The 18563-nt window shown below is 36.7% G+C and overlaps 1 protein-coding gene across 1 annotated transcript in view; it reads right to left on the bottom strand.

Moving 5' to 3' along the window:
• The window catches only part of SYNJ1 (synaptojanin 1), a 96951-nt gene that overhangs the window by 40909 nt on the left and 37479 nt on the right, over positions 1-18563 (bottom strand). The window contains exons 9-14 of the mRNA XM_082840511.1: positions 18356-18437; positions 15767-15919; positions 12571-12736; positions 7609-7800; positions 5616-5700; positions 1320-1460 (exon numbers count right to left, since the gene is read on the bottom strand). Of these exons, the coding sequence (XP_082696637.1) occupies positions 1320-1460; positions 5616-5700; positions 7609-7800; positions 12571-12736; positions 15767-15919; positions 18356-18437 (819 nt within the window). The remainder of the gene's footprint in view (positions 1-1319; positions 1461-5615; positions 5701-7608; positions 7801-12570; positions 12737-15766; positions 15920-18355; positions 18438-18563) is intronic.

Here is an 18563-nt window from a genome sequence, read left to right as displayed (position 1 = left end):
CTCAAGAACACATTTAAATAGAGTTACCATATGATCCAGGGATCCCACTCCTGGGCATACATTGGGAGGAAACTATAATTCTAAAAGACACATGCACCCCAATGTTCATTGCAGCACTATTTACAATAGCCAAGATATGGAAGCAACCTAAATGTCCATCCACAGATGAATGGATAAAGAAGATGTGGTACAGGGACTTCCCTGATGGCGCAGTGGTTAAGAATCCGCCTGCCAAAGCAGGGGACACGGGTTCAAGACCTGGTCTGGGAAGATCCCACATGCTGCAGAGCAACTAAGCCTGTACACCACAACTACTGAGCCCACGTGCCACAACTACCGAGGCTCACGCGCCTAGAGCCTGTGCTCTGCAACAAGAGAAGCCACCACAATGAGAAGCCTGTGCACGGCAACAAAGACCCAACGCAGCCATAAATAAATAATTTTTAAATAAATAAATTTAAATCTTCAGAAAAGTTTAAAAAAAAGAGTAAGTACTACTTTATAAACAAAAAAAGAAAAGAAAAGAAAAGAAGATGTGGTATATATATATATATACAATGGAATACTACTCAGCCACAAAAAAGAATGAAATAATGCCATTTGTGGCAACATGAATAGACCTAGAGATTGTCATACTAAGTGAAAGAAGTCAGAGAAAGACAAATACCATATCACTTATAAGCAAATGAACTTATTTACAAAACAGAAGTAGACCCACAGACACAGAACACGAATTTATGGTTACCAAAGGAGAAGGGGGCTGGTGGGAGGGATAAATTAAGAGTTTGGGATTAACATATACACACTACTATACATAAAATAGGCAACTAATACGGGCCTAGTGTATAGCACAGGGAACTCTACTCAATACTCTGTAATGGCCTATATAGGAAAAGAAGCTAAAAAAGAGTGGATATATGTATATGTATAACTGATTCACTTTTCTGTACACCTGAAACTAACACAACATTGCAAATTATACCACAATAAAAATTTTTTTAAATAATAAAATAAAATCAAACATAACCAACAAGGACCTACTGTATAGCACAGGAAACTATACTCAATATTTTGTAACAACCTATTAGGGAAAAGAATCTGTAAAAGAATAGATATATATACAAATGTATAACTGAATCACTTTGCTGTATACCTGAAACTAACGCAACATTGTAAGTCAACTATATTTCAATTAAAAAAAAAAGCACATGTAAAAACAAGAACCATGAACAAGTGTTTCTCTGAAGCCACAAACATGACAGGCCTTTTTATTATCTGATGTTAGGAAGCAGCCTTAGGAGAGCGATCTGTTTACTGACCTGATGAACGGAGCATGCTGTGGTCTGATAAAAACAAACAGACAGACGCCCACCAACTGCTCGGAGGCTAGCAGCACATACTTGTTGTCTCTGGAGATGGTCTTCTGAAGTTCCACGGCCCAGAGCTTCTGATTTGTTGTGCTAACAGAAAATATTAAAAAGGGAATCTTCAAAAAGATGGTGACAGTAATATAGCCTGTTTTATAAGACAGTTGTCAATTATACCTTTATATGCCCACATTTAATAAAACTACTGACGTCACGAAATCCACACCAACAGTGAAGTCTTTACGCGGGCTGGGCTTTTTTGTTTGTTTCCTTTAAAGAGGAAAACCCAAAATTTAGCCAAAAGAACACCCACACTTCAAAGTCTATCCTATTACTCCCTTACAAAGAAAATATGAGCTTACTGATTAAATGAGTGCTCACCATGTGAGTAATCTCAAGCTTGTATACTTTATTTTTTCTTTAGTATTCATTGGGATAACAGAGAAGAACATGCTTCCAGATACATTCCCCCGCCTTTTCTTATTTTTATGGGTTATCATACCTTAAAAAAAACCTTATAATGGAAAAATTTAAACAGCCACAAAAAAGAGATACTCATAAAATAAACCACCATACACCCATTATCCAGCTTCAACATTTATCAACATTTTGCTAATCATTCTTCTTCCATACCCCCTCCCCTTTTTTTAAACCTGAAATATTTTAACCCAAATCTGAGACATAGGCCATTTCACCCAGAAACACTTTGGTATGCACCTGTAAATGCAACAGGACATTTTCATTTTTGCGTAGTCACAATGCCATTATCACACTCAAATATTAACGATTCTTTAGTATCACCTAATACTCAGTTCGTATTTAAATTTCCCTGATTATCTAAAAAAACCTCTTCTTACAGTTGGTTTCTTTAAAACAGGGTCCAAATAAGGTCCACACATTGCATTTGCTTGTCTCTTAATCTCTCTTAATCTTTAGCAGTCTCTCAGCTCACCCAACCCTCTTTTTAACGCTATTTATTTTTTAAGAAGCTGGGCTATTTGTCTGTAAAATGTTTAACAGTCTGGGTTTGTCTGATGTGTCTTCATGGTACCTTGTTCCTCTGTCAGGTTTGTTTTAAACTGGTTACTCTAGAAGCTTGATTAAGAAACATTCAATTTTATTGATTTGTTTTGGCAAAAATAACCTCACAGGTGGTATAGTCACCCTTGCATCATAGCGGGAACTAATCTCTGTGATATTACACCCGATAGGCTGTTAGGACCGTGACAATTGACTCGTTGTAATAAAAAGTTCCTCCACTGATCCTTCTTCTAAGGTTTTAACATCGACTGATGATCATTGCCTAGATCCATTATTTCATTAGGGGTTACAACCTGTTGACTTCATAATTTCAGCATTCCTTGGGCATTTGTAATAAGTTGGAATTCTTCTATAAACAACTTCTCTCTTATCACCTACTCAGTTATTCTGAAACACAGTTCGTATAAAGAAGGTAGCAAAAATGCTTGAGTCTTTCTCTTTATACATTTTCAGAGTATTAAGTTTGTGCCCAAGAACCTCCAATGGCAAGCAAAAACAATCTTCTTGTAGTTCCAGGTCATACAAACGATAAACGGTAAGCCAGAATACGACCTCACATCCACCCATCTAATCTATCTAACACTATGCCACACTGCCTCCAAAATACCAATTCAGAGCACGGATTCCCTACCAACCCCACCACCAAGACTTGGATTCTGAAAACAGAACGACAGCTTTCATCCCTTTCTTCAGCTCTCTCAATGAACCCTGATCACTCCATTCCAAACCACACACACCTCCCCACCTCCACATGCCCAATCCCCTGACCTCTATCTATCTGCTTTCGGTTGCACCTACCGTCTTCTAACATGCTATATAACTTACTTATTCGAGTTGTTTATTGTCTGTCTCCTCCACTAGAAAAGAAGGTGCACACAGGTAGGGATACTTGTCTGTTTTATTCATTGATGTATCTTTAGCACTTAGGGTAGGTGCTCTGTAGATATTGGTTAAATATATGAATGAATAATCACCATTTTCATTAAAGAATAATTTGATTAATCTCTACTTAGACCAACAACTGAACAATGTGTTTGGTACTGGGAGCCCTCAGAATATGTTCTAAGACCTGAATCTGTATTTTCAGGAAAGAGTCAAACAGCAAAATGAATGAAGTCGGAATTCTTTTCTACTTCCCTGTATAAATTGTTATTCACTTTAGCTAAGAAGAAAGTTGTCATTTTCAAGACTGATGACTATAATACCATACTATTTCAGTCCATAATTTTATTCTGAAAATCTTTTTTAAAAAGTCACAAAAGAGGACTTCCCTGGTGGCACAGTGGTTAAGAATCCGCCTGCCAATGCAGGGGACACGGGTTCGAGCCCTGGTCTGGGAAGATCCCATATGCTGTGGAGCAACTAAGCCCGTGCACCACAACTACTGAGCCTGCGCTCTAGAGCCCGCGAGCCACAATTACTGAAGCCTGCACGCCTAGAGCCCGTGCTCCGCAACAAGAGAAGCCACCGCAATGAGAAGTCCGTGCACCGCAACAAAGAGTAGCCCCCGCTCGCCGCAACTAGAGAAAAGCCCGCGCTCAGCAACAAAGACCCAACGCAGCCAAAAATAAATAAATTAATTAATTAAATTAAAAAAAGAAAAAGATTCTTTAAAAGAAAAGTCACAAAAGATGGGCAACTACTCAACTTTTAAAGCAAGCATCATTTCTTAAAATAAAACACTTAAGCTTTCAATTTCACTAAAATAATCTGTATTTGTAATAACACTTCAGAACATCAGTTCTCTGCTGTGGTCGGGGAACATCCCTGGGGATCCCTAAAACCCATGAGGTCAAAACTGTCTCCCTAATATCGCTAAGAGATTGCCTTTTTCACTGTATTGACATTTGCATGATGGTGCAAAAATAATAAGTAAAAGTGCTGATGTCTTAGCAGGAATCCAGGCACCAAACTGTACTAGTTAGTATTCCTTATAATCTTTACCCCCATGCGCTCACAGTTTAAAAAAATGCCATTTCACCTAAGAAAATCCTGATGAAGCAGTAAACATTATTAATTCTGTCACAGCTCAATCCTTGAGTCCCATCTTTATAGTATTCTGTGTGATGAATGGACAATACACATCAAGCACTTCTGCTGCATACTGAATGCATACACCATGGTTGTTTCAGAGAAAAGCACCTGATACTTTGAGTTCAGAGCTGAAATGCCCCTTTTTTCATAGAATATAAGAAAGAACGAGTGACAGACTATGGTTATTCAGATTTAGATTATTTGGCAAACAGCTTTTCAGCCAAGTCTGTGTTTTCAAGGGGAAAAAAAATAGCATCTATTTCCAAAGATAAAATTTATGTTTTCAAGCAAAAATGAGAATCTTGATAAACCTGTATCTGCTACTCTGATCTTGACAGCTTCCACATACTTGAAGAATTTGCTGATGAGATGAGTGATGAAATTAACCAATATAATGTTTAATATTGTATAATGAAATGTGTCAAAATTTGGAAGATCTACATAACTCAATGAACTAATATGTTCCAAATGACCAACACATGATGTTTCAAAATCATGCAAGGGTAAAAGATAGACCAATGTTTTAATATAACTGAGCACAAAAAGGTCATCGCTATGGTTTCAGATTCCACACTGCAACTAACCTTTGGGAAACTATTTGTTAAGTGGTAACAGAGAAGAAATGGTCTGAAAAGGCTATTAAGATATTTCGGTTTCCAGCTACATATTTATGTGATTTTCTTCATATAATTCAACCAAAACAACATATTGCAACAGACTAATGCAGAAGTAGATGTGAGAATACAGCCGTCTTAAGCCAGATTCTAAAGACATTTGCAAAACTATCAATCAATGCCCTCCTTCTCAGTAAATTTTTGTTTTGGAAAACAGCTACTTTTCAGGAAGAAAATGTGTTATTTATGTTAACATGTATGAGTTCATTATCATTGTTATTTTTAAATGAATTAAATGTTTTAAATTTTTCATTTTCAATTTCTAATGTGATACATATCAAGAGATAAAACTCACATAAATAAAAGTTCTTTAAGATTTTCAATATGTTTAAGAGTTTAGAAAGACCTGAAACCAAAAAGTTTGAGAACTGCTATTTTATAGTTTAAAAAGCATCTTCACATATATTCTCTCAATCTATCCTTGTAACAAGTACTTAGTTATCTGCTCCCCATGCCCATCAACTAGAAAGTTTCCCTGTGTGTTACCTGGCTGGCTTACCTTGCACTCACAATGTTTCCAGCATTCAACTCTACCATTTCCTCAAAACCAATGGCAAATATATCAGTTGGTTTACTTCTTTTATCTACAATGAAGCATCCAGGAGAGACTTTTAAGAGACGGCCTTAGTTAAATGGTAACCCCCCTACCCCCCAACCCAACTAAGATCAACATCAGATCTCATGAAAGTCCACTTTTGCGTTTCAAGTTTAACCAAATTCAAATTAAAGGCAAAACCCCCGGAGGGGGCCAAAATTACTTCCCATTTAGCTTCTATTTAGGTGACCTAAGTTTGCCTGTCTAAGACTGTTATTCTTGAAGACCCTTAAGTCCTTTCAGAAATCATTTTGAAAGAATTCTTGCTAAAGTGTGTACCATGGACAGCAGAGAAACAAGCCACTGCTCAAAGGCTAAAGTGACTCAAAATGGAGAGGGAAAGAAATTTTTCAGAAAGGGTACAAATAATAAAGTGGTTGAGTAACAGTCTCAAATTAGAGGAAACAGTTGAGAGGGATTTTTTACACTTAAATTTGAAGATTCCTAAGTGGAAGCAATCTAGGAAAATGAGAAGAGTCAGGGGCTCAGACTAACCCCTCTGTTCTAGCCATTAGCTCTCTCATAGCTGACAAGACCAAAAGAGAACAGAGCTGCTTTAGATAAGCAACCCCAGGGTACTCTGGGTGGCCCAAGCATTCAGAAATGAGAATAAATAGCTAGAGAAAGAACTTATAAATACTATGAACAAATACTGAGAAAAAAAAAATTTATTGACTGCTATTATGTGCAAGGCTTATATACAAATCTTCTCATTTACTACACAAACACCTTAGGAGACAGATTATATTTGCCTTTTATTTACAGACAGGAATCTGAGGCTTTGGAGAACCTAAGCAACTTGCCCGAGTTCACAAATAAAATGCAGTGGCCCAACTCTGGAAGGAAACTGTCTGAGTTCAAACCCTGGCTGTGTCACTACTAGCTGAATGACCTTGGGCAGGTCACTTCTCTTACTGTGTCTCAGTTTCTCATCTGTGAAATTGGAATAATAATAGTGATGGTATATTAGGTCTGTTATAAGGATTAAATGAATAGATGTAAAGTAGTTAGAATTGTAGTATTAGCTGTTATTTTATTATTGTTATTATTACTACTACAACAACAGTTTCAAGTTAGGTTCAGTGTAAATGAAAAAGGGCATTTTAATAAAAGTTTAGGGAAATTCCCAGGGTTTAAGGTGTGACTGATTAAAGACAACTAAAAAAGGAAAATCTGCATCTCACAGTATTTCCTATGTACATCACCTTCATAAATAACACTTGGTAAATGTGTACCATTTGAAAAAGGAATTAAAGTTGACTTAAACGACGAAGGCCTCAAATCCTTGACTCTAGTTAGAATCTGAATACAAGCATCCTGAGCTCAGTGTTCGGTTCTGGCTATTAAGAGCTTGGTGGCAGAGCACCCAAACTGAATGACAAGTCTTTACAAGGGTGAGTCAGCACCGTTTGCTATAAAGGGTCAACAAACGTCAAAACAAGTTTTGTAAAACTGCTCATGATCACCCTATTTCTTATCTTAGCAAATAAAGGACTGTATTTGAAAAATAGAACATATTAAATTTGAAAAATTATCAATCATAAAATAAGCTTGCTTTGTATCAGTCTAAAGAATAAAAACAGAACTAGTTTTTCTTATACGTGTAGTTACCTTAAAGATATCAATTTATGTACGGATCCAATTTCCTGAGAATCAAATAACAAAGAAAAGGATTTTTTATTTTACCATGTTTTCTTATGAAGTAGTAGATAAAGGTCTAGGAATACAAAAGACCTAAGATTTGAACAGATTTACCTATAAGAATGTTGGTCTTCAAATGTATAAATCCCAGTTTCTTTTATAAGGTAATGTATACTGTGAAGTGCCACATTTCTTTTCTAGATTAATAAATCACAGTCAGGGTTAATTAATTAAATCCGTATTATAAAAAGCCAACCTTGAAACTCCTGGATGCCAGCTAACTTGGGTGCATCAAGAAGCCAGTCAGTGAGGGTCTGATTCTTAAAAGCTATGCTGCGAAACTGCTTCCCGCCATTCACATTCCAGGTGCCCACACATACTCGAATTTTCTTGGGCTTTGAATACTTGTAGAAATTCTCACACAGGCTCTTTAGAACTTTAGAAGATGCTAATCGAGAACAAAACACAACAGAATTTTGGCTGCATTTAACCATTTACAAAAATTGATTTTCATGACTGAGAAATGATGGCTGGAAAGTACAATTACCATCATCAGCACAAAGAAGCATCAGATACATGCATAAGCACAAAAAAGACAGCCTTGAACACAGAGCCCAGCACAATGCAATTAACCAACACAACTTTTAAAAAATCATACATTAAGTACAATAGCCCAAGTAAAAAAACTATTACAAAATTAATGCAGCAACAAAAAAACATGCAGAACAAACAGTTCTGTTTCACTGAAATGGTACACTATTTTATGAAATACAAAAGCACAGACTGCACATTTTTAGGAATATAGCAACTGACTTTCATACAGCTTTCATTCGGAGGCTAGTAAAAATATGTTACTTCTCCCCAAACAAAAACATTCAAGAACCATTACATTTAGGATTCTAGCTACCGACAGGTGGTTTGATGAATAATGGCTCCCTGACAAAAACACAAATTATGGACAATAATGAGAGGATGGAGATGAAGCCATGACTAAATGCCTCCCAGCTCAGAGGAGACACCAAGTCCTTACAAACGTTCTGCAAGGCCCCAAACAACCTGCCCCACCTTTCTGCCCTCACCTGCCACCCCATCCCTGTTCTCTCACTGCTCAGCCACTGGACCCTCACAAGAATGGAAGCTCCATGAGGGCAGAAATGGTCTAATATCCCTAGTGACTAGAAGAGCGCCTGGTACATAGTAAGTGCTCAGCAAGTAATGGTTAAATGAATAAATGTTCAATACATTTTGAATCCTCAATCCTTTCCCCACCTATTTTTTTGACTTCCACCTATCCTCCTTCTTCCTAAACCATGCTTCATTTAGGTTAAGTCAAATCCTTGGCACTTAAATTAACAGAGTCTTAACAGGACTTCAATCTAAAGACAGAGAATATGCCCTTAACGGGCGGTTAACTGGCAAGAGGAAAGGGAAATCACAATGGTGCTCACCTTTCACCACAGGATCTTATTTTATTACGATATTAATTATTATTGTTGGATACCAAGGTACATACAGCAAGCAGTCTTGTGAGAGAACGAGTGAAAGAGGCAAATAACTTTTTCGGATTAGAGTGAAAATAGTTTGACCTGTGAATCCCATGAAAGGACTGCTGATTTACATGACAAGCACGTCCCCACTGTTCCCAGGGGCAAACGTGCACATTTCTAGCCCTCTTGCTATTTGATTTGATTACTCATATAGAGGTGTCCAGTGGTAATGAAAGCAGATTATTTGTTCTGGCCTGTTGGTATGGTTAACTGAAAGCCTGCTGAACCTGGATAAAGAATAATTCTCTATTACTACAGATTATCAGTGGTCTTTCTAATTGAAGTCATTGCCATTGTTACTGCTAGAAAACAGCTTCTACAATCTTTTCTACATCAAAACACAAGTTCCATAATGATTTAACAGCTTAAAATATCCAGCAAGACAAATAATGAATTGTGTGAACAAAAACATGTTGCCACGTTGGGTGAGCTACTAAAGTCTGTTTACAAATGGAATAAAAAGTTTACAAAAAATTCCCAGTTTATTCTTAACTGGTTGGCACCTTAATGTGCAGAAAGACATGAGTCTATGTTCAAACAGATGTCCATCCCTAAATACCATACCATTTCAGAAAATGGATTCCATGACGTAACTCAAAAATATATCCAAGGGCTCTCTTCCTCCATCCTTCTCAAAAAAATTGCCAATAGTTTCTCAAAACACTCAGAACAATAACTAAGTGAAACAAATCTTAAGGGATACCAAATCTTTAAGTGAAAGTCTTTTTCAGCTAAATTTCTGGCAAGAGTTTAGCTTTTGCTCATTTCACCACAGATTCAAGTTTAAAGACAAGATCATAAACCTTGTCCAGAGAATGAAGGCATGAGATTCCTAAGAACAGGAAAGGCAAGAAAAATAATGACCTTTAGGTCTTACACACTTAACTCTTCTAAGTTTGTTAGCAATCTTAATGCTTTTTAAAAGATTTCAGATCATATTTTAGTACACTAAATGCCTTTTAAAATATTACGTGTGAGAAGCACCATTGAGTAGTCATAAATATCACAGTACTCGGGCATTAATCCGAAAGAGTCACACCTGGGTTTCTTCCAGTAGCCTATAAAGAGTAAGATATAACACTAATAATGTTTGTTCAATGAGATATGAAAGTAAAATTAAAACTAGATGACCTATACTTAATTGGAATTAAGCATTTGCTACAGGAATACAAAGAGCATTGCAGATTTCCTTCTAAATGAAATACTTAGTTTTCTCAAACTCAAAATTTTTTTCTCAGATTAAAACAAGGTTATCAATTTATCATGTTAGATTCGGAGGGCAAAATAAAGTTTCCATTTATTTGCGGCTTTATTTATATACAACATCAACTTTTTAAAAAAATAGAGAAAAAGTTGCTTTTATTTACAGATTGATTTTCTATACTGTACCTGACTGTAATGTCTGTTCAGAAACTATGGATGCATCAAGAAGAAAACAAAGAATCATTAGTAAGACAGCAAGTTACAGCTGAAGTCTAGAATGTTATGACAAAACATTCTCAGACGGCCTCATTTTTTTCTTTTGATTTACTTTGATGAGTTAATTTTTTTCTGATGGCTGTAGGACACCAAAGATAAAAATAAATGATGATGACTGATGCAAACCTTCTGCATCTAAGGAAAATCCTATGGGGACTCAGTGATGTCCAGAGTTTCACAATCAGAAGGGTCTAGGCCTGCTTTCCAGGCTACTCCCGTATGTAAGTCTGTGTGTGTGCACGTGCATATACTTGTGAGGGGAATATGAACCTGAAAACCTAAGAGGCTGGAGGACTTTGAAATGCTGAAGTTACTGCCCTTACACCTTGTAGTATTCTTTCTGGGACTCACCAGTTGATAAGTATTATCAGTTCAGTTATAACAAAACATACATTCCAGCAAAATCACCATGCTAGGCAAAATGGTGCCAATTCCCACAGGCACAGGGCTTATGGCAAAAATGGGGTTCGGGCACAACGTTCAAACACTTCGGCAATGACGTGCCAAGAAAGATAGGAACCTAATATAAAAACAGTAGCAGAATTTTACGCATGTTAGATGGTTAAGGAATGTACGAATACGTCTAAAATACGGCACTTCATTTTGACAAAGACCTAAGGTTTGCTCATAGAAATGGGCAGCAGGAGGCCTGTGCTTGTAAGTAACTGTGAATCCTGGGAGAAGAGGTCTCTGCAATTGGACGGTAAGTTGTAACACCAGTTATGGATGGATCTGGTGAACGGAGGGAGAGATGTCTCAGGTGCACGCACATGTGTATGTGTGTTGTGTATATTTCCACCCAACGCAGTTCTGCTGGGTGCAGCTTTCTGCATTTCCCCAGCATTATTACCAGTGAAATCATGCATAAACTACTGCAGAACTGGCATTATACTCAAAATGTTCCCTGATATAGCATCCATGTTGGAACAAAATTCCCATTCTCAGAATAAGCATTAGAGCAGAACTGACTGTACTTTTTTTAAGGGTATATTTTTCATATAGTAAAATGTGCAGGAAACCAAAAAAACTGATGATCAAGTCTGGGAATTACTCAGGTCCCTCACTTCTTCTCTTTCCTTCAATGGCTTACTTTCAGTTGTTGCTGGTAAATGCCTCCATATCAAAGTAGGCACAGGTGGAAAGAGGTGATAAGATGCAAATCAGTCAGCGTCTACTGCTGGAAGCCAGGAAGAAAGCTTGATGTTAAAAGGAGTAGCTAAGATCAGATTCTGGTTTTCAGAGCTTTAGTAGACTTCAGTCCCCAGCCTACTCACAGACTCCTGAGGAGCTGACTGTAATTAACTACCTTCAGCACCATGCAGAATTCTGAAAGAATCCACGATAACGTATTTGACTAAGTAATGACCCAAGAGTACATAATTTGATGAAGAACAATTTCTCCTACTTGAACAGGGAAAATTGAAAGGTTTGGTTTGGGGGGGTAACAGAACAAATGAAAATGTTCAGAGTGCTACAGTGTTAAAATAGAAAAAAATATGAAATTAAGGAAGTCTATTAAGTTTTACAATGTATATTGAGTTTTCCCACGATACTGCTTAATATACGCTCACTGATATGAGCTCAAATTCTTTTGATTTTAATGAAAGACACAGTGAAAGATAAACAGCCATTCTGAAAGCCATATATTTATGTCAAATATTAAAATTGGGAATGATGGTGTCCAATAATAAGCATTTTTAAATTATTAATATGATTTAATGCTTATTCAAACAATAGCATTTAAAAGGTAGGACCAAGTTATAGAAACTTTTGGGGTGGTGATTAGCAAAATAACCAACAAAGGTATTGTTTTTTTCAATAAAGCGATGTTTTCTACATAATTATTAAATACTCTACTGAAAGTACTAGCTGAATATTTTATGAATTCCTGCCTTATATAAAGTTAGCAATACTTAAACCATTTCCCTCCTCAATCATAATCTATAAAAGAAAACATGCATGGGCCTCGGTTTTAGCTTAATAATTCCACTAATGATATAGACGTTTTAGGAGAGATAAACTTCCTTTGGAGAATGCAATTTTAGAAAATTACATGGACAGAAATTCCTTCCAAAACTATTTTAATCAACTCAATCTAAAAAGTATTTACGTAAGTAAGTTTACATTTACCTCTTGGACTTTTAGAAGGAATATAAACAATATAAAGTAAAATATAAAGTAAGGACGCATACCACGCAAACTTCCAGTAGTTAAAAGGGCTCGAGCTTTGTCAGCTAAATCACTATTTAAAGTATTTCCCAGTAGCAAAACATCAATGGCCTCTTGCTTGGAGCTGTCAAAGAAGTTATTCTGAATTGTTCTACTAACAGAACGAGCACCATCTTTTAACTTTCCAGCCTGTTGGGGAAAAAAGCATGGACTTTCATTCTAAATTGTTTTTATTCAATAGGTATTCTGAAACTTTAAATAAGTTTTATATGACTTTACTGTAATAAAAAGGACCTAATTATTCTATTTTGAATATCAAACCATCACATTAAAATGCCTCAAGATGTCACTGTTTCTTTTCCTCTTTTGGATAACAGCTCTGCACAGAGACAGAAGAAGCTCAGTGCCACAACTGCATCCACTAATGATATCTAGAGCCTTAAAAGTTTAAAATTGTTTACTATAAAGGAAATAAACTGAAATATACTTATTCAAGACAAGGAAATTACTTCTTACATAGTAACTTTTAGACTTGGGGATGGATGGGATAGATGGGGAGAAGCAGGGGAGATAAAGGAGGATACACTGAACTTGCATGTTCTCAGGAAAACTTCAAAGTACTCTAATAGTAGAAAAATAAAATTGAAATTGCTCCCAATAACTTACATTAGTTAAAACTAAAATTGAATATGAGAACGAAGGTCTAGTCTGTAACATGTAAACTACAGTTTGTATATTTTAGGTCACTTTGCCTATGTAAATATAAGTAATAAAAATAAATATATGCCAATTCCTACAGTGAGAGAGCCGATTACAACTTCTAATGAACATATATTTTACTCAGGTGTGTTAGCTATCATAAAGATATTTTAATCTTACAGATCTTGATGATTGTTTTAAAAAAACAACAACAAACTCTTGCCTTTTGGAAAAAGAACTTCAGTTTGCAATATGTAATTTTTATTCCTTAAAGAAATAACAGGAATTTGAGGCTTAAACTGTTATTTCCTTCCATAAAACATATGCAAATGACATTATTTGAAAAGAGACTCACCATTCACATTATCAGGCAATTAATCAAAAGGAACCCAGAGAAAGGAAAAGAAAGAGCAGTTCAGATGTTAGATTTTAGTTCAATTCAGACTAGAATATTTAATACATAAAAGTTCATATCTATTTTGTTAGAGATAAAAGACCACTGGAAATATATGTAACCTCTGTACATAGATAGTCAACTGCAGAAACAAAAAGGCAGAACATAAAAGAATATTTTAAGCAATACTTGTAGAGAATCAGGTTTAAAAGCAAGAATTATGTTCTTTATTCAAAAGGAATACATGAAAGTTTAACAATCTCGGGTTTTCAAAAATAGGGACCATTTAAGGGGGCTTTCCTGGTGGCGCAGTGGTTGAGAGTCCGCCTGCCAATGCAGGGGACACAGGTTCGTGTCCCGGACAGGGAAGATCCCATATGCCACGGAGCGGCTGGGCCCGTGAGCGATGGCCGCTGAGCCTGCGCTCCGCAATGGGAGAGGCCCCAACAGTGAGAGGCCCGCGTACCGCAAAAAAAAAAAAAAAAAAAAAAAGGGACCATTTGAGATGTAAATATTTGTAAATGTCAATACAAATTATTTCTGTGAGTTGAACAAAAGGAACTTTTGCAGGTAAGGCCAATGCCTCTGAACAGAGGCATGACACTTTATGAGACACAGAAGAGGAGGAAGATTTGGAAATTAAAAGAAGACTTTGTGATGATGAACTTCAGCTGCTATATTGAAGCAGCTAAATAAGAAACTATAAAAGTGGTAAATGTCCCTGTTTCTATTTCTGGGGATAGGGATTTAGAATATTAATAAATTCAATGGAGGCCAGGAGACATAAAAGGTCAATATTTAAGTATATAAAATAATGAAAAATACCTCAAGTATGCACCCAAAGTCCCTCAGTAAGGGCCAAACACTAAAGGAGGAAAGTAGTCTGTAGATAAAAGTAATGACGAGGCACAGACTTATAATTATGTCCATATTTCACACTTCCTTTGCACATTTTGATAGCCTCCTTTTCAAGGTAAGAAAAGAAAAAGAATAAAAACCTAAGCCCTGGGCTTCCCTGGTGGCGCAGTGGTTGAGAGTCCGCCTGCCGATGCAGGGGACACGGGTTCGTGCCCTGGTCCGGGAAGATCCCACAGGCCGCGGAGCGGCTGGGCCCGTGAGCCATGGCCGCTGAGCCTGCGCGTCCGGAGCCTGTGCTCCGCAACGGGAGAGGCCAAAACAGTGAGAGGCCCGCGTACCGCAAAAAAAAACAAAAGCAAAAACAAAAACAAAAAACAAACTTAAGCCCTAATAGCATTCGGTTCACAGTGGGTGTGGCATAAATTGCCCATTTGTTTATTGGTCCATCCAGCATTTATCACACATCTATCCAACAGAATGCACTGCGTCAAGTGCTGGGGAAACAAAGTCAAATAAGACAAGAATCTTTATTGGGAAGACTATGATTTGGGGGGGAGGAGAGGTTTTGTTTTGTTGTTTTACTTTTTTAATTAAAAAAAAAATTTTTTTTGGCCGTGCCACACAGCAAGCACGTGGAATCTTAGTTCCCCAACCAGGGATCAAACCCATGCCCCCTGCACTGGAAGTGTGGAATCTTAACCACTGGACCACCAGGGAAGTCTCTGATTTTTTTTTTTTAAAGAAAAACATATTTGGGGGAATTCCCTAGCAGTCCAGTGGTTAGGACTCTGTGCTTCTACTGCAGGGGGCCTGGGTTCGATCCCTAGACCAGGAAACCAAGATCCTGCATGTCGTGCTATGCGGCCACATACACACACACACACACACACACACACACACACAAAACCAAAGGTTTAAAAGAAACATATTTTCAATCAAAATAATATGAAAAGTAAAACAGATATTATGCAGGTGAAAAATCATTTTAAAAAATGTGAGGAACACATATCTAAGCCTAGTGGATTATCACTAAACAACTGAATATGTCATATATACATGTCCCTCAACCCTAGGGAAATAACTATCTGTTCAATCGTTAGTATCCACTATAGAAGGAAGTGTTAAAGAGGACATAAAAGCATGATAAAGCAGAATTCTAAAACAGATACCTTATAAAACCCAAACTATTAATTTAAAAGAGTCCATTTAAAGCTTTACTAAAGAAGGAAAAAGGATCTTTTATAATGTTATGATAGATCTAGATCTACCTTAGCCTTTCCTTCAAGAGCTCCAGTTCCTGCATAAATCTTACTGATTGAATCACCATTCACAGACCACATTGACCGAAAAACTTCTTGGAAGCGAGTCACCAGCTGAGGCTTTTCAGCTAAGCCGAGAGCTTCCAATTGTTTAGTTAGCATCTAAAATAGCAAAAGAGAAACTTTTGTAAGTATATGAATACATTCATTATGATGTGACTTTTTAAGAACTACCAGAATCAAACCAAGAATTTACAGTTACAGGACTTCGTGGGTCTGGATTCTGAAAACACAAGTTTACTATTTCCCACGATGTCAATTTCTAAAGTAAATATCACATCAATGAAACCTACAAGTAACTCAGTATTCCCTTGCAGTAATAAGAACTTCTTTCTGGTTAAATGATATTAAGCTTATCAAAATGGCCCTATGGGGAATTCCCTGGCGGTCCAGTGGTTAGGACTCCCCTCTTTCACTGCCGAGGGCCCAGGTTCAATCCCTGGTTGGGGAACTAAGTTCCCACAAGCCGCGCAGCCAAAAAGAAGGAAAAAAATGTCCCTATAAATCAGACTAGTTTATCTTGTTCACCTAAAAGAACAATACACAACAGCACGCATTGGAGCAGAGAAATATATCAATATTTACCTCGTTTATTTAAATATATGTAGAAATAACTAAGTTTCTTTAATTTCTGGATTTGGTTCTACACATTTGGGTAATTAAGGTCAGGAGATTGTGAGAAAAGTAGAGCTGCTCTTGAATTGTTATCAAAATTTTAAAAGTAAGTCATATCTCTGAATAAAGTCACGACAGCTTCTAATGTATAAAATTCGTATCAGTAAAGCATATAAGGGAGAACTAGGGGGGACACAGCATGCAAGGAATGCAAGGATCTTTGGGGTCCCACAGTTCCTTCATCACAGCAGAAGTGTTCAGAAAAGTTATTGGTCTTTACTATGAATGACTCTTAGCCTTGAAGTCTGGCAAAGGCAAAGCAACGTATAATCCTTATCCAGTCTCTTTCTCTTATTTGGAATCTAGTCGATGCCTTGCATTTTTACTTAACTCCCTCCCATTTGTGTTTCCTTTTATCTTGTCTATAAGTGGACATTATCCATAATTATAGAGGGATCAAACATTAAAATAATATTAAAAACCCTATACTGGGTTTATCTGATTGCCTAGAGACCTACACCAGGGCTACTCTTTGCTGGCTGGAGTATTAAAATCAGCCTCCGGCATCTCCTTTATCATTTATACCTCCTTCTTCAAGGAACTGGGCAAAAGTGGCCTTCACTACAAGTAGTTTGGTTTTGCCTACACTAGCAGTATATTTTGTAACCAGTCAACCAACTGCTATACTAGGGAGTATTCTCACACCTAACAACAGACAGTGGGTAGTCAGCTAAGTCAGATTCTAACACTTGTTCTACTTTTAATGAAGATGTTCAAGTACTTCACTAAGCTTACTCTCAGAATCTAACTAAATGTTTTTAGCCACTTCAGAACAGAACTCAAAACAAACCTGAGCCGTGTGATAAACTCCATCCCTATGACCAAATTCCTGCTTTTACTTTTATTTCTGTTGTATTTTCTAAGTAAACCTCAAGGACAGATTTCAAAAAAGGCAAAGCAGTAAAATTTACTTAGTTACATGAAAACTACATTTTTGTAGCAGACAATTCTATACATTGTACTTTCATTTTGAGAAAGAAAGACCCTCAGTTGCAGAGTAACTAATTAACCAATATTCTGGCCAAATTTAAGATCATCTGTTAGAGGAGATAAGAACCTGTTACTTCCTATTCCTGTTTTTCATAGTATTTGAGAACTATGCTAAGTTCCTATGGAACTAAATGAAGACCCACAATAGCCTTATGAACCTAACTGCTGCGTAATAGGCAAGACTTAGAAATCTCAGCATTGCTACACAGTTTGTCAAATAGTTGAGATTATGCCTAAATTAGACTGAATTTGATATATAAATAGTAAAGGAAAAAACTTTTAAACAGAGACTTTGTTACAGAAGTTGGCTCTCATTCACTCTCCTTCTAACAATGACATTTTCATCTGATCCTGTTTTTTGTAGCTACTGATTTGAAAATGCCATGTAAATGGCACTGGATCAGACTCTGTCAAAAATATAATCCTATAGGGTTGTACATGTGAAAACGGATCCTCCCCCATTCCAAAAAGACTTTTAAAAGACAACACAGAGAATGAAGGCCAAATATATACACGTTTGTTTGTTTTTTCTTCACACACACTATACATGTATTTCTTTTCTTTATCCAAAAGACAGGCAGAAAGAGGCAATTACTGGAATAGTATAAATAGCAGGGTTTTTTTTTTAAGGGAAAGTTAAGGAACAATAGAGGGAAACAGATGCTATCTAAAGAAAGTATTTAGAACAGATAAAGGAAACATTTAAACGAAAAGGGATGTTGCCCCCTCCCCCAAAGAAAAAGACTAGAAGTAAAGAATGCCTTTAGCATAACTTCATTTTGTGAAAAGTAATTAATGAGAAACATAAATATTACAAAAGCACTGAAAGAGGCATTTGATACAAGTTGCCCAGACGTATTTTATTCTTTTTACCTCTAAGCCAAGGAATGCCTGCACACTATTTGTTCTATCAAGACAATCCAAGCAGTTTGTTCGAACTGTACCACTCTGGCATCTGTAACAAATTCAGTGAAATTAAACAGACAGTTTAAAACAAAAATAACAAACATAAAACAAACTGAGAAAAATTAAGCTGATTAAAGTGTAGCATCTACTTTCTCCCCCGCCCCAACTTTCTGGT

This window comes from Leucopleurus acutus, assembly GCF_964270905.1.
Source record: "Leucopleurus acutus genome assembly, chromosome: 5".
In the NCBI taxonomy this organism is placed as follows: Eukaryota; Metazoa; Chordata; class Mammalia; order Artiodactyla; family Delphinidae; genus Leucopleurus; species Leucopleurus acutus.
Note: the sequence above shows the minus strand (reverse complement) of the source record. Positions and strands in the feature narration are given on the sequence as shown.